The sequence below is a fragment of the Neofelis nebulosa genome, chromosome 6 (assembly GCF_028018385.1).
Source record: "Neofelis nebulosa isolate mNeoNeb1 chromosome 6, mNeoNeb1.pri, whole genome shotgun sequence".
Taxonomy (NCBI): Eukaryota; Metazoa; Chordata; class Mammalia; order Carnivora; family Felidae; genus Neofelis; species Neofelis nebulosa.
In genome coordinates, this window is record NC_080787.1 from 7,655,726 (window position 1) to 7,669,971 (window position 14,246).

The 14,246-nt window shown below is 46.8% G+C and overlaps 1 protein-coding gene across 3 annotated transcripts in view; it reads right to left on the reverse strand.

The window, feature by feature from the left end:
- SCGN (secretagogin, EF-hand calcium binding protein) overlaps positions 1-13,990 on the reverse strand; it is a 35,888-nt gene extending 21,898 nt beyond the window's left edge. Inside the window, exons 1-6 of one of the 3 annotated variants that reach the window (XM_058732811.1) lie at positions 13,713-13,985; positions 12,616-12,686; positions 7,769-7,861; positions 4,390-4,479; positions 1,335-1,391; positions 608-685 (exon numbers count right to left, since the gene is read on the reverse strand). In XM_058732811.1, coding sequence (XP_058588794.1) covers positions 608-685; positions 1,335-1,391; positions 4,390-4,479; positions 7,769-7,861; positions 12,616-12,686; positions 13,713-13,794 — 471 coding nt within the window. In that variant the 5' untranslated portion in view covers positions 13,795-13,985. Of the gene's footprint in view, positions 1-607; positions 686-1,334; positions 1,392-4,389; positions 4,480-7,768; positions 7,862-12,615; positions 12,687-13,712 lie in introns of all 3 variants that reach the window. The other 2 variants (XM_058732812.1, XM_058732810.1) reach the window with 2 other exon arrangements.
- Between the last annotated feature and the right edge of the window lie 256 nt (positions 13,991-14,246).

The window sequence follows — 14,246 nt, forward strand, 5'->3', positions numbered from 1 at the left end:
ACCACAACAGCTGCCACAGTAAGAGCTAACAGGTACGGACACCTACTATGTCCCAGACGCTCTGCAAAGTGCTTCGGAGACATCGGCTCGCTCTGCCCTCACAGCAGGTAGGCACCATTAACCCCCATTTTACGGATGAACTAGTAAGATGGACAGGTTGACAGTCTCCCAAGGTCGCAGCTTATAAGTGGGAGACGCGGGACGCACGTCTCCCATCTGTCTGACTCTCAGCTGCCCTCGATCAACATGCCACGTGAATAGACTCGTGGCAAGAAGTGGCTTCCCCCATGCCTGGGACTGATTGTCCATGTTTACCCGTTTCTGTGTGACTTCGAGTGGCTTCGAGGTTATTGGCCTGGCGCCTGGTAACCGATGTTCACTGCACTTTCCGGGTCTCCCCAGGGACAGGCGAACAGCTTTCCTCTCAAATACACGCAGTCCTGTCCTCAGAGAGAGGCTAGAACAGCTCAGCTTCAGCCGACGTTTCCCAGACTTGAGGTTTCTCTTGTACTCGTTCAGTCTGCAGGTGCTCCCGGGTACTGACTCTGGGCCCCGGGGAGGCATCAGGGGGGCTGCCCTGGTGAGATCACACTGCCCAGCTACTTACCATGGTGCCGGTGTATTCGTCCAGCTTAGCCTCAGGGACGGCCTTTTTGTGGTGGAGGAAGAGGTCTCGGAGGAAGTTCTGTGACATCGAGAGAAGAGTCACATCTTATATGGGGAGCAAATAAACCACAAAGATCTCGGGACGCCTTATTTTAGGCATTGTGGGTTTTTTTTTATTTTTAGGAGAAAACAAACTGCTTTTAGGAAGCAAATAAATCCAAGAATGGAGGGCTCTCGCTGTTTAAACGGAGCTCACAGGGGCACCGGAGTGGCTCAGTCGGGTGAGCGTCCAACTCCTGATTTTGGCTTGGGTCATGATCTCATGGTTTGTGAACTCGAGTCCCACATCAGGCCTGTACTGACAGCGAAGCCTGCTTGGCATTCTCGGTCTCTCTCTCTCTCTCTCTTTTATTCCCCTTCCCCTGCTCACTGTCTCTCAAAATAAATAAATAAAAACTTTAAAATAAAGGGAGCTCACAGAATTCAGAGGATGGCTCCAGGCATGGAAAAAGTGTCAAAAATTCCATAATTATGTCTCTTTCCCAGAGAGAGCAATGTTATTTGCATGTCTTAAACTTTTTAAATACAAATACTTTTTTTTTTTTCAGTAACAAATTCAAACGCATGCTTCTCGGGCCCATAGAAATTAAATTCATGGTCCATACATCATTGTCCATACATCAAGATGAGCAAGGCCACCTCCACCCAGCGAGGGTCCTCACACTTACCCGCAGCTCAACAGCTGATATAAAGCCACTGCTGTCAGCATCATATTTGCGCCAAATCTGAAATACACAAAAGCCGTACGTCCATTTACTGGTCCAGTGACCGTGTAAGCAAGCACAAACCCAGAGAGGTCGTGGAGGACTGAAACCAGAGTCTGTCCCTGGTACATCTGGTGACTCAGACAATTTAGCCTGCAGCGTTATCAGGAAATTGCTCACAAGGTCAACAAGAGACAAATCCTGGGGCCCAGGAGGTAGTCAAACCGAGGCACCTGCATAGAACTAAAAGCCCCAGTAGCAATAAGCTTAACAAAAGGGTGAACCCCTCCCAAATACACTGCTGCCAGAAGGCCATAAAGAAGCTTGGCTGGGTGGCCTTGGCTCTGGGTAAAGGGAATGAAACATCTCGGCTGATTCCCAGTGACAAGACAACACTTTCATTGCTTTAAGGGTAGCATTCATCCAGCCGAAGATACAGTCGCTACACTGGAAGATGGAACTGAACATTCTTAGACACTGAACCGCTTTCTTTACTGCGTGGTGTGGTTTGGGCCGCTTCTGATTATTCCATGTGTGAGTGTCACAGGTTGGCAAGTTTCCTAAGTCCTATGCAGAATGGAAAAGGAGCACTAAGTTGTTGTTTCTAATCGACAAGATCTCCTGTAGATGTAGAATGGGTCAGCTGACTCACCGACTGCAGGGACCTTAATTCTCGACACCAGTCCACCAGCCCGGCCTGAGCACCCCACAGGGACAGTCGGGGTACCGAGGGGTCGCGGGAAGGTTGGGAAACGTCACGCCTTGCGGTCCCTGATGGCAACACGTCTGCCTGACTTCAGCCAGACTTACAAAATCAACTTGCTAAATGTAAATTATATTCTGACTTTACCAAATATACCAAAACGGAGAATGAGAATTTCAAATCATGAACAACACCGTTTTACATGCTTTTTTTCCCATGTTATTCCATCTACTTTTATAATTTTACTACAACTGAGCCATTGGAGGGCTAAAGATTTTTTTGTGATCACGTGCATGCCTGTCTTTAAAGAATGAAAGCAAAACGAGGAGATTTCTGGGCAAACAAAACAGAGTTTTTGCCAACAGACTTTGCATGAAGGATATACTCCAGGAAGGAGGAACGCAAAGAAGGAGAATCTGAGTCACAGACAGGAATGGTGCACAAAGACGCTGGGAAACAAACCTTCACTGCGTCACGTTTGTAAGAATTAAGGAAAGCAAGACGGAACTGATACCCTGGGCAGTCATGGCACAGGAGCTCCGAGCAGTGTGTCAGAGTTAAAGGGTTTTCAGGTCTTGGGGCTCAGGGAGAACATAAATGCATTAACTTAGAATTTTTAGAAGTATATAGGATACTAATAGGTTATAACAAACTTAAAATAATCAAGAGTTGGGGCGCCTGGGTGGCTCAGTCAGTTAAGCATCCGACTTCAGCTCAGGTCATGATCCCGTGGTTCATGGGTTCGAGCCCCGCGTCGGGCTCTGTGCTGACAGCTCGGAACCTGGAGCCCGCTTCCGATTCTGCATCTCTCCATCTCTTGGCCCCTCCCCTGCTCGTGCTCTGTGTCTCCGTGTCTCTCAATAAATAAACGTTAAAAATTTTTTAAAAATAATAATCAAGAGTCTGAAGTGATATCTATATCCATATCGCTATCTATTTTTTTAATTGGGTAGAGGAAGGAAAACTTCTTTGTTAGAAGCAGTTGACAAGCTAGGAGGGGGGAGGCAGATGGTAAAAGAAAATCTAAAAGAGGACAGTGCTGTTGTGCTGTTTCCTTTTTCCCATTCGGACGTTATTCGGTACAACGCACGCCCTAACATTTTAATACTGTTTTTCTGATTATAAGAGTAAATCAGATTCACTGTACAAACTTAACGAACTACAAGAAGAAGACAAGTATAATCTCCAAAACTACTTACCCCAGAGATGGTCCCTTAGGATTTTTGTGTGTGTCTTTTCCATCATATTTCTATGATACACCTGACAAGACTAACTTGGAGGCCGTATACTTGGGCCATCTATTGATTATTTTCATTTAAAATGTTCTCTTAAGCACTTTTAAGCACAATTAAAATTTCGAAAATGCCACTTAAAATAATTTGTAAATAATTATGATTCTGTGCACAACTGGAAAATATAAAAGTGCAAAGAACATGAAAATCATTTGAAATCTTAATTGCTTAAGAGCAATCAGTATCTATATTGTGTGTATTTCCCTATGGTCTAATTTGTGTATGTGTTAGGATGAACGATTTTTAAAATAATGTTAAGATCATAACGCATGTACGATTTTGGTCCTTAACGTTATAATACATTTCCTGCGAATATGAACATTTCTGATTATACCCTTCAGATAGATGCTTGGAGCAGTAGAAGTTTATTAAGTCAGAGGGTAAAGATATTTTTAACTTTGGGTAATGACATTTTAAAGGATCCTGGGGCGCCCGGGTGACTCAGTCGGTTAAGCATCCAACTCTTGGTTTTGGCTCATGATTTCACAGTTCGTGAGTTCGAATCCCACATCGGGCTCTCTGCTGTCGGCACCGAGCCTGCTTTGGATCTTCTGTCCTCCTCTTTCACAGCATTATACCTTCAAAACTAGGATTAATTGCCAACATTTGAAAACAAGTAGTTTCACACAGAGTCTAGATGGCCAGAGGGCATTCGTATAAGGCAGCCGTTCTCTGGAGCTGCCCGGGGGAGGCACCTGATCTCTGGGCTCCCCAGTCTCCAGCAAACCCCCGTTACCTTCCTCTGTGTGCACCTGCCTGGATGTTGTCTAGGCCTCCCCTAGCCTAGGCTGAAGGACTTTGTCTGCTCGGGAGCAGTCTGGGTCCCACGGAGCACACGGGGGCACACGGGGACTTGGGGCCAAAGCTCTGGCTTGTCACCAAGGGCTTCTTTTGCTCGATCTTGTCCTCCATGGGCAGCTCTCCCTTGGGGACTGGGGAGATGTGGTGGCCACCACAGTAGGTGGCTGGGGCCCTGGTCTCTTCTCAACCCTCATCAACCATAGAGATACAGTCAAACGCTTACCTGCATAAACTCCACGCTGCTGTCCAAGGGGGTTTCCTGACGAAAGAGCAGAAGGAAGTTTTCATCCTCAGACAAGAACATAGTGGCAAGCTACAGAAATGGAGAGACATAGCAGTCGGTGACACTGGCCAGTGCCCCCTGGGAAAAAGCCACGGTGGGCCCTGTTATAGGGCAGAAGGGCTTGGGTTCCTCAAGAGTGAAAGCTCAGATTGCAGTTCTGTGCCCTGGATTGCCATGTTTGATTCACTGATTCTTTCAAACAGTATTGCACCCGTACTGGGAATGAAACACTGTGGGTATCTGCCTTCTGCAAGCTTCCGATCCAGGATAATAATCCTAATTTTAATAAGAAATTTGTCAGTGTTTACTATGTCCCAGGCACTATCTTACCACTCTCTCGTATTAAAATAATTTCACTCTGTAATAGAAAAGAAAATTAAACTGGCAAATAATTCTCATGTGTGCCATGAATTATTCCAAGTTCTTACGTCTGCTTATTCACTGAAACCTAACAACGACCTATAGAGTAGACAACACACCATTATTATTTGTTAGTTAAAGCAACTGGAACTTGCCTTAGCTATGTGGTGACTAAGCAGTGGCACCAGGACTATGGCCATACCTTTAACCTTTCTGCTGTGCTGGCGAGATGCTACATATACGTTCACTACTGTGCCCCAGGTACAGGCAGGAGTGTTGAGAGTTGGCTAATTTATTCTTTTATGTTACTAGTTGATTAGTGTCTCTATGATGCTGCAATACTTGGACCGTGCATGGTAAATTCAGTCATCCAACTTTGCATTTGAGTTCCAGCTCTACTGATTGACGTCACGTCTCCCACGAGTAGAGGTGACATTTTCGTCTCCTGTGTGATTGTTACTCTTACATCAGCACGTAGGCATGTTCGGCTGGCCTCGTCTGTCACCCGCGGTCTAGCAGTGTTATTGTCTTCTCTCTGAGCTGTCTGCTGTAAACAATGGCCATTCCTCCCATCACCGGGCGCTTCTCTCAGCATCTGGTGCACTGCCAGAGAGTGAGCCCAGACGGATGCTGTTGGTGGCTTGTAGGCGTGATGAGCCCACACTCCTGCGCACATTCTCTAGTTGGATGAAGGTCTGCTCGTGGACACGGCGTGGGCATAATTACGATCGGATTCTCAATATCCTATGTTGAGTAGCTCGTCCATGGCAGGCACTGGAAAATGTGCTTTTCATTTATTATCTCATTAAATTCTCACACCAGTCCTTCTGGGGGGCAGAAATGCCCCCTTACTATGGGAGCGGGACAGCGCTGTGTGCCAGTGATAACAGACCCTGATTCCTTCTCCACTGCTTGCCTGTTATTTGCTACGGCACAATTTAATTGATATCTCTGTGCCTCAATTTCTTCATTTGTAAAATGGGATAATAATGTTTACATGCTAGTGTTTATGTCGAGACTGAAAGTAAAACGAGGCACCATTAATAAGCTGTTCAGTAAAATTCCTGGTACATATGAAACATTCAATACATGGTAACTGCCGTGTATTGAATAGATGATAAAACGGAGGCGCAGGGAGCAGTGAATTGGCCAAGGTCTCACATTCACGGTGTGGACTTGGCCCTTTCCCTGCCCCACCCCTCGGGCCCCCGGCCGAGGCTCCAAGGTCAACTGGATATGGCAACTGGTCTTTAGGACGGAGTTCTTTTTCACACGGGGTACCATAGGCCAAGGAACCAAATTAAAATGTAATTCGCTGGTCCTCAGTCTCTAGAACCCAGTCTGTCTTTAGCTTTGACTGGAGGGCACAGAGGAGCCCTGGACAAATCCGGTGTACAGATCATCTCCCCAAACCTGGCTGCGGCTCGGTTGGGACTTCTTCCCCATCTTAATTGTGCCAGAATACCTAACATGTACCAGGTGCGCTGATTTTTATGCCTCACCACCTGTGACTGGAGTCATTGACGTAGTCAGGGGTACGGCACAAGGTCGGGGAGACGCTGTTCCTCCTTAAGCTCACAGACGGCAGGTTAGGGACCTCGGACCGATGAACTGGGTACCATCGGCTTGTCTACAAACAGCCCCTCAGTTATGTCATTTGCAGGACTCCATGACTAAATGGTTGGCGTAAGCTATTCCCAAGTTCCCAAGTGCTTCGAGAAGGCCTGCCTGTTGTTAGCAGGGGTTAACCGTGTTTCATCTATTCATTGTTAAGTCAGTACATATTTGTTGAGCACCACGAATGTTACCCTCTGTTCTGTGGGCTGGGGAATGCAACAGTGGACATGTAGTCACGAATACTTCGGTATTTCTAGCGTGAGGCCTGCACTTCCTTCTTTGACGGATACGCAGGTACGTTTCCATCCATTATACTACAAATGCTTGTTATGTATATAATTTTGCCTTGGAGGAAAAATTTTGGAAACGACTACGTTCATACATCTGGATTTAGTTTATTGCTTTTCTCAAAAGGCTGCATCCTGGTGAACACATCTACTTTTTATAAGGAGGCGTTGTCTTGCCCTATTATCATAACCTTCTGAAGCAAAACAGTCCTGTTTTCATGAATAATACCGTCTGTCCAAGTATGGCGACCTCGAGACTCGCTCTACAGGTTTCGGGTAATCTGTGTCGCAGGCAATTTTGACTATAAAATAAATACCTTAGTTTTAAGTAGCTCATTTTTAGGTACAGACTGATAACTATATAGCATGAACCCATCGAGTGATATCTTTAAGTGGGGTTACACTTAAACCAGTGCCACTAATTGGCCACATAATGCACATGAAATAGGGGTAATGTCCCACTCCTATCTCCTTGCACTATTGTGGGGGATAAGGTATCAACATATGTGTGGAAATCCTTTCTAAACTCTAAACCTTTTTGTAACTGGAAGGAAAAACAATGAGGTTAAAGAGACACTGAGGTTAAAGAGACACTACCCGAGGCACTGCGTGCTTAACACCTTGCTTTTGTAGGCTCAGTAAATGTGGGCTGAACTGCAGACAGCTGCTGTCTGTTTTGTTTTTAACGATCTTCAGGGATAGATCTTTCCAGCCTCCGCTGGCCGATACGGAAGTTTAAACTCATTTATTGTCGCTAAAGTTTTCCTTATACCAAGGTTGAATTTGAACAGCGCATTGCAAAGAGACAAATATTGGATCAGCTAACTGAAAGGCCTCCAGCATATCAATTCCCCAGTTATCAAGTAAGCATAAATATTGATTGACCTAACTAAAACGATGGAATTATTTGTTGCTAAGCGGATGAGAAAGGAGAGGTGATTACTTCAAAATACCGTGTAGGCCACCTGCCTTGTAGAGAGTTCTGATTTCCCAACCAGATGTAAGATTTGCATTATCTTTCAGAGAAAATATAGCTCTAAAAGGGCTAACGGTACCTCTTTCATTGGTACGCGACCAGCTCTAGAGACGTCCTGGGGAGCCATAATTCGCTGTTTCAGTCTCCACACATTTTCTTCTACCACCGCCGCCTATAATAGGCCAGACAGAACCACATTAAAGCCACTGGGATTCCAAAAACGTAGCTGGGGTATCAAATATTCAGAGCGGATAGCCTGATAATTATGTTACTCTAACCTGGGAAGCAGGTCACTTAGCCATTTAGAGCAAGCCTACCGTGTTGAACAGGGGGAAGAGTGCCAGAGATTTCTTGAGCAAACCGTCACTGATCGGCACCCTGACCAGGTGAAACCTACAGCAGGTGAATTCCTAAAACATGAATGAAGGGATGCTGAGAGACTAGAGTGTTAAAGTATGGTTTTGAACATCATTATATGTTTTGTTGTGACAAAAGACTGTCTAATAACATACTTTCTTTCCCAAGAACTCAGAGATTTTGTTCTATTTTTTTTTCTATTCTTTTTTCTTTTTTTGAGTAAGAGAGAGACCACACATGAATAGTAGGGGAGGGGCAGAGAGAGAGGGAGAGAGAGAATCCCAAGCAGACTCCATGCCGTCAGTGCAGAGTTGAGGCGGGGCTTGATCTCGCAAACCATGAGATCATGACCTGAGCTGAGATCAAGAGTCAGAAGCCCAACTCACTGAGCCACCCAGGTGCCCCAATTTTGTTCTGTTTCTTTTTTAAAGGTTTTTTTTTTTAAGTTTATTTATTTATTTTGAGAAAGAGAGTGCATGCACATGTGTGAGTGGGGGAGGGGCAGAGAGAGAGAATCCCAAGCAGGCTCTGTGCTGTCAGCGCAGAGCCCGATGTGGGGCTTGATCTCACGAACCATGAGATCATTACCTAAGCCAAAATCAAACGTCAGACATTTAACCAGCGGAGCTACCCACGCACCCCTATTCTATTTCTAAGTGAAAAGCCTGGCCCTTCTAGGTTGCCAGTTTGACATAGCTCATTCCCTTCCTCTTCTCCTTGGATTTGTTGAGGAAAAGGTCATTAGAAGGGAGGAAAAGTAATAAAGTGTTGAATACCAAAGATGCCACATCTCCTTTCACGTACAACTTTTTCTACACACTAACTTGTTCCTCATCGGTGGACTGCAGGATTGGTACAAAGAAATATGACATATATAATCAACAATGGAGAATGAATTCTGATGCGGGAGTTGAGAAGCAGAACCACTCCCCAGCAGTGCCCGATTCCAAGACTGCAGACTCCATCAGCCGTGCTAAATTCATTCTCTTCAGTGCTGTCCCTAATACTCTCCCTGCCAGTCAACCCCCTTGTCAGTGGGTCCACTACATATAGAGGGATTGGCATCTCTAGTCTTGGCACCTTGGATCGTGTGCGTGTGAGTTGGTGTGTGTGGGTCGTGTACGTGCAATCACACAGAAAAGAAAACGATGATCACTCAACAAGGTGGGTCTTCACTCTGGGTTTCAGGTGACTTTCTAGATGAAGAGATCTGTAGGATGGCAGTGATTTCTGTAGCTCTCAAATACAGTATCTGTGGAATGAATAAATGATTCTTTATGACGGACTGGTCCTTCCCAAAGGAAGTTAACTAACATGGGCCATGTTGGTGGAAAATTAAATTTCAAAATAAACAAATGTGAAGCCAAAGAAGCTGTAGCCAGATTCTCTGTGCTGCCTTTAGTTTGAAGCCACAGAACCTTGACTTCTGTCCTTCCAGACCTCCCACCCCAGAGCCCATGCCTAGTCGTTGGACCCAACACACCAGGACCTAGGGACTGCTTCCATTCCCCATCAGCACCCCCTGCCCTCCTTCTGTGAGACTCCGGGCCCCCGCAGGGTACTCGTCATCCCTGAAGCATTGAGGGAGACCCGGGATGTGCCACAGTCTGGACGGGAAGGATGTGCACACGGCCCCAGACAATGATGTTCTGCAGGGCACTGGCTGTATCCAGACCTAGTTCAGAGGCCGGTTCTGCGCATGTGAAGAGAAAAGGCAGAGAGCTGAGGGCAGGGGTGAGTAACAGAAACAGCAGCAAAAACGGCTGATGGTCCCATTAAGTCTGTCCCCTCAGAGGCTCTGAGAACCAGGTAATTACACACAGGCTGCCCGCTCTCCAAGGTTGACTACCAGGCACCTTACTGTCAGAAACCTTAAGATTCCTCTTTCCGCGATCTCTGTGCCCTGCTAATGAGGGAAGAAAATAGAGCTATTCAGGCCTTCGAAGAACCGCTCGCACCCCTAAACCCCAGGCCAAGGGGCTGCCCAACGGTGGAGTCTTCCCTGCGGCTGGTTCCATTGGCACTGGGGCATCACTGATGAAAAGTAAGGGTCACAAATGGTGATTGTTGCTCAGTTTAAAGGGCTTCCACTTGGGAAGTCCTGCCCTCTTCTTAAAGACCTGTGTAGGGGCTGCTCATTTCTCAGCAGGGAAAAACACCCCAGAATTAGGAATAGTTTCCTTAATCACGGTTGTCCAGGTAGCATGGAGGGTGCAGCGCAGGTCTCTATAACCCTACGCCCCAGGGTAACGCCTCAGCATTTTGAAACAGGATAATGGCCGGCGACGACATCTGGATAACATCTGGCACCAAAGGCCCCTCCCCAGCCAAGTGCTGAGAAGAGGTGGCCGGGGCCACTGCCAGAGCCTGATGCTACTAGAACCCTCCTTCTGACGGGCAGTTGCTGTTCCTGGAGGGACAGAGGCTAGAAGAGATACAAACCGACTTGGGGTGATTTAAAACTACGAGATCTTAGGCAGACCCCGAATGTACCGAAACGCCTAGGGGGTGGAACTTGGGGTCTACATTTTAACAAATACAGAGAATTCTGAAGCGTGCCCCAGTTTTGCCTCCACAACCCTAAGGATTCCGCAGCCTTCCAAACCCTTTGCCTCCGGCCTCAGGAAGGCCTACACTGAGCACAGGGGCACAGGACGCTGGTGACTCATTTGTCTCCTTTCCTGGGGGGACTGGGCCTGCCCCGGTGTGAGAGGCTGAGTCCACAGGCTGGCTCTGAGGGAGGGTGAGGAAAGAACCGCCCCTCTGCTGTGTCACTAGAGGCAACAGTGCCTCCGACATTAGCCAAAGCCCCAGAAGGAGATGGCTCATGGGATGGCTTGTGGTGCCCTTGGCTTAGGGCAGACCTTGTGCTTTGTAGCCCCACCCCCACCTTATGACTGAAAAGAGGAAACTTCCAGTTTCAGCCCTGACAGCAACTTTTCTCCCCCTGTCCTATCAACCACTAAAGCAAGGAGCTTCTGAAAAGGTGGGAAGTTCCAAGTCTCTGGGAATTTGGGGTTTTTGACCGTCCAGTTTATTCTAAGATGTTGAAAGGCTCTGCCTTCATCTATTTGTTTTCCTCGAATACCCCTGTCATGCGTGACACAACAGCGCCTGACTCATAGGCTCTGGGATGCCATGAGCCTTCGCATTTACAGCAGTAAGCAGGAGCAAGGCAGAGACAGAGAGAGAGAGACCGAGAGAGGGAGACAGAGTGAGGTAAGGGAAGGAAGGAGAAGAAAAGAGAAGAGAAACTGATAGAAGACAAGAAATGAGAGGCAAAAAAGATGAGACCGCTAAGAAAGGGAAAGGAAAAGAAAGGGAGAGGAGGGACAAGAGAGCTTTGAGAAACAGACTAGAGGTAGAAGGGAAACAAGGAGGCAGGAGAGACAGTGAGACATGGAGAGACACGTAGGACATAGAGAAGAGAGACAGAGAGGTCAGAGAGAAAGTCAAGAGATGATGGAAGACGGGGGCCAGATATCAGAATAAGAAACAGAAATGGGCAGAAAAATGAGACAGATGCACACAAAAAGAAAGGATAGGAGAGCCAGAGAGAAGTCCATATATTCAAAGAGACAGAGACAAGGTCTGCGTGGCTGTTGGAGGCAGATGGCAGCCTCTTTTGTTCTGAGCTGCTGCCCACCCCCCCCCCAACCCCTACGCACCCTCCTCCCCAAGCCCTTCTTGATGTACAGGGAGTCTGCTCCCCTCATTGGGCTCCTCCATGAAAGCGCAAGGCACTTTATTCTTCCGTGTAAACAGTTATATCTGAGCATAAGTGAGCTTCACAATTCATTTTAAATGCTCCTGTCTCCAGAGCTATTCCTCTTACCGGGCATCTCCTGATGGAGTTTTACTGGGCTCTCCCCCACCTAGGCTGGTATGGCTCGGTGTGAGTTTTTCCTCTGCTTTAGTAGAGGGATCTTTAAAAGATAATCTCCATCTCTCAAGGCCAGATTTACCATCAGGGTAAATGATGGACTCGATAGATTGGTTTACATTTATGATACCTGGGCTCTGGGCATATTGATTGTTTTCTGGTTGGTTATTCCCTAAGAAATCTATACCTATATGAGAAGATTTTTCTGTAAGAAAAATCATTTCTGTTAAAATGAACAAGGGAAAGTGATTTTAAGTGGTTGTTTGCGGTTTGCTATCAAAGGAGTATCAAATGCACTAAACACACAGAACCTCAAAGCTCCTAACCCCTCTTCCACCTTTTTGAACAACGTGAGCTGCCTTATCTCCAAGTTGAAATCCATTAGCAGAGACATAACCAAGGAAACGTTCAAAACAGAGGTGTTTGAATTTATAGTTAAGGTCTCTGAGCGGATGACAGATGTTACACTGAAAGTCAGTGACCAGCACACCCAATGCTCCAGTTGGCACCTTTTATAAAACCTGCCTCAATTCCTCCATGTTGCTAGGAGATGGAGAAAGTCACACGCAGGCAAAGAAGAAAAGAGGTCAGATGGGACTAATGGGCTCAAATCGACATAAGGCTTGGATGCTCCTTGCATGTTGCGAAAGGCACATAAATTAATGCTTAGTGGCACAAGTACTTACATCAGTACCCAGTGTCGTCAAGACGTGGTGAAAGAAAGCATCAAGCTCCTTCTCTTCTATGTATCCTTTCTCTAAATGCAACAAGAGATGCACAAATGGTGGTCACTTCCACAAAATACCACGTGACATTTAGGATTTACCTAAATTGTCTTTAATCTCACACTCTGTAAAATCCCCATGGATACGTTCTTTACTGTTCCAACAACTCAGTGCCAATATCTGACGTCTAGAAGTCATGGATTTGAAAAGTAAACGCACATTCAGGAGCTAATGCTCTGTGCTGGGTTTGTAGGAACATTTCGAAAAGGAGAGCTATTAAATACATACATTTGAATCCACAGATAAACATGAGTTTTAGAAGAAAAGTCCAACCCAAGGATTTGGAAGCTTGGAAAAATTTAACAGATGTAATTATCAAATCTTAGTTTGCAGACTCAAAACACATGTTAGGCATTTTCTTTAGGGTTGTTTGAATTATTAATAAAGATAAATCACACATTTAAGAGTTCCATTTTCTTTTCAGGTAGTTCTTTTGCGGGGTGGGTGTGGGTAGTGTCTTTTTGGAAGTTGGTAAAATTCATCCTCCCTTTGAAGAGCACAATAAGGGAGGGCGGACTTCAGATAGCTGCATGTCAGTCTCAAGCCTCAAATACATGTAATGATCTTTGTCATTATACATGACATATCATTTTAGATATACACACACAGAGACTGAGAAGGGGGGCAAACCTGAACTTCAGACACACACACACACACACACACACACACACACAGATTGGGAAGGGGACCGAGTCCCTCCCTCCACCCTGAACTTCACACACACACACACACACACACACACACAGAGAGAGAGAGAGAGAGAGACAGAGAGAGACAGAGAGACAGAGAGAGAGAGATTGGGAAGGGGCCGAGTCCAGAACTTACACAGACATCCAGATCTGTAATTCCAGTATACCTAACATCTGTGAGGCTTGAACAATGCTGGAAGACAACTTCCCCTGCGAGGAAAAATGTGTGGGAAGGGGAAACTCTGGGTCCTTTCAGAGGGGCTGGAGCCACGTCTACACCTGCGTGTGCAGATGGCTTGTTCGACTCACCATCTCCGTCAAAGCGCTGCCAGACCTGCCAGAAGCCCGCGGCATCCAAGCGTCCCTGAAGCTGTTCGCGGGCGCTGTCCATGGTGCTGACGCGAGGCTTGGGCACCTGCCGCCGAGGAACACCGGGTGATAGCCGCTCCTTCCTGACTCCCGCGCCTGAGCGGGTGCCCTCCGGTTTGCTTTGAATACCTGTCTTCCGGGCGGTTGCGAGGGCGGCTGGCGACGAGGCCGGTGGCGCCTTCGTGTCGCTACAGTCCCTAAGCCCCGACTGTGGAGCCCGCCCCACTGCTGGCGCGTTGGTCCCCGCCCCGCCCCGCGCGTAGTTCCATGCACCCTAAGAGGGCCCTTGTCTGCCTCCGCTGGGGGACAGGAGAGAAGGGCTCCGTCCTGGGGCGTGCACAGCTAACTGCCTTTGCCTTTAACTTATTTGCCAAACTCAGAGAAAACAATCCCCGTACATTTGACTTAGCATCCAAACTTGTGCCTTGAAGGGTTTTCTAGAGAGAGCTCCCAAAATTAAAGTGTTGGAAGAGG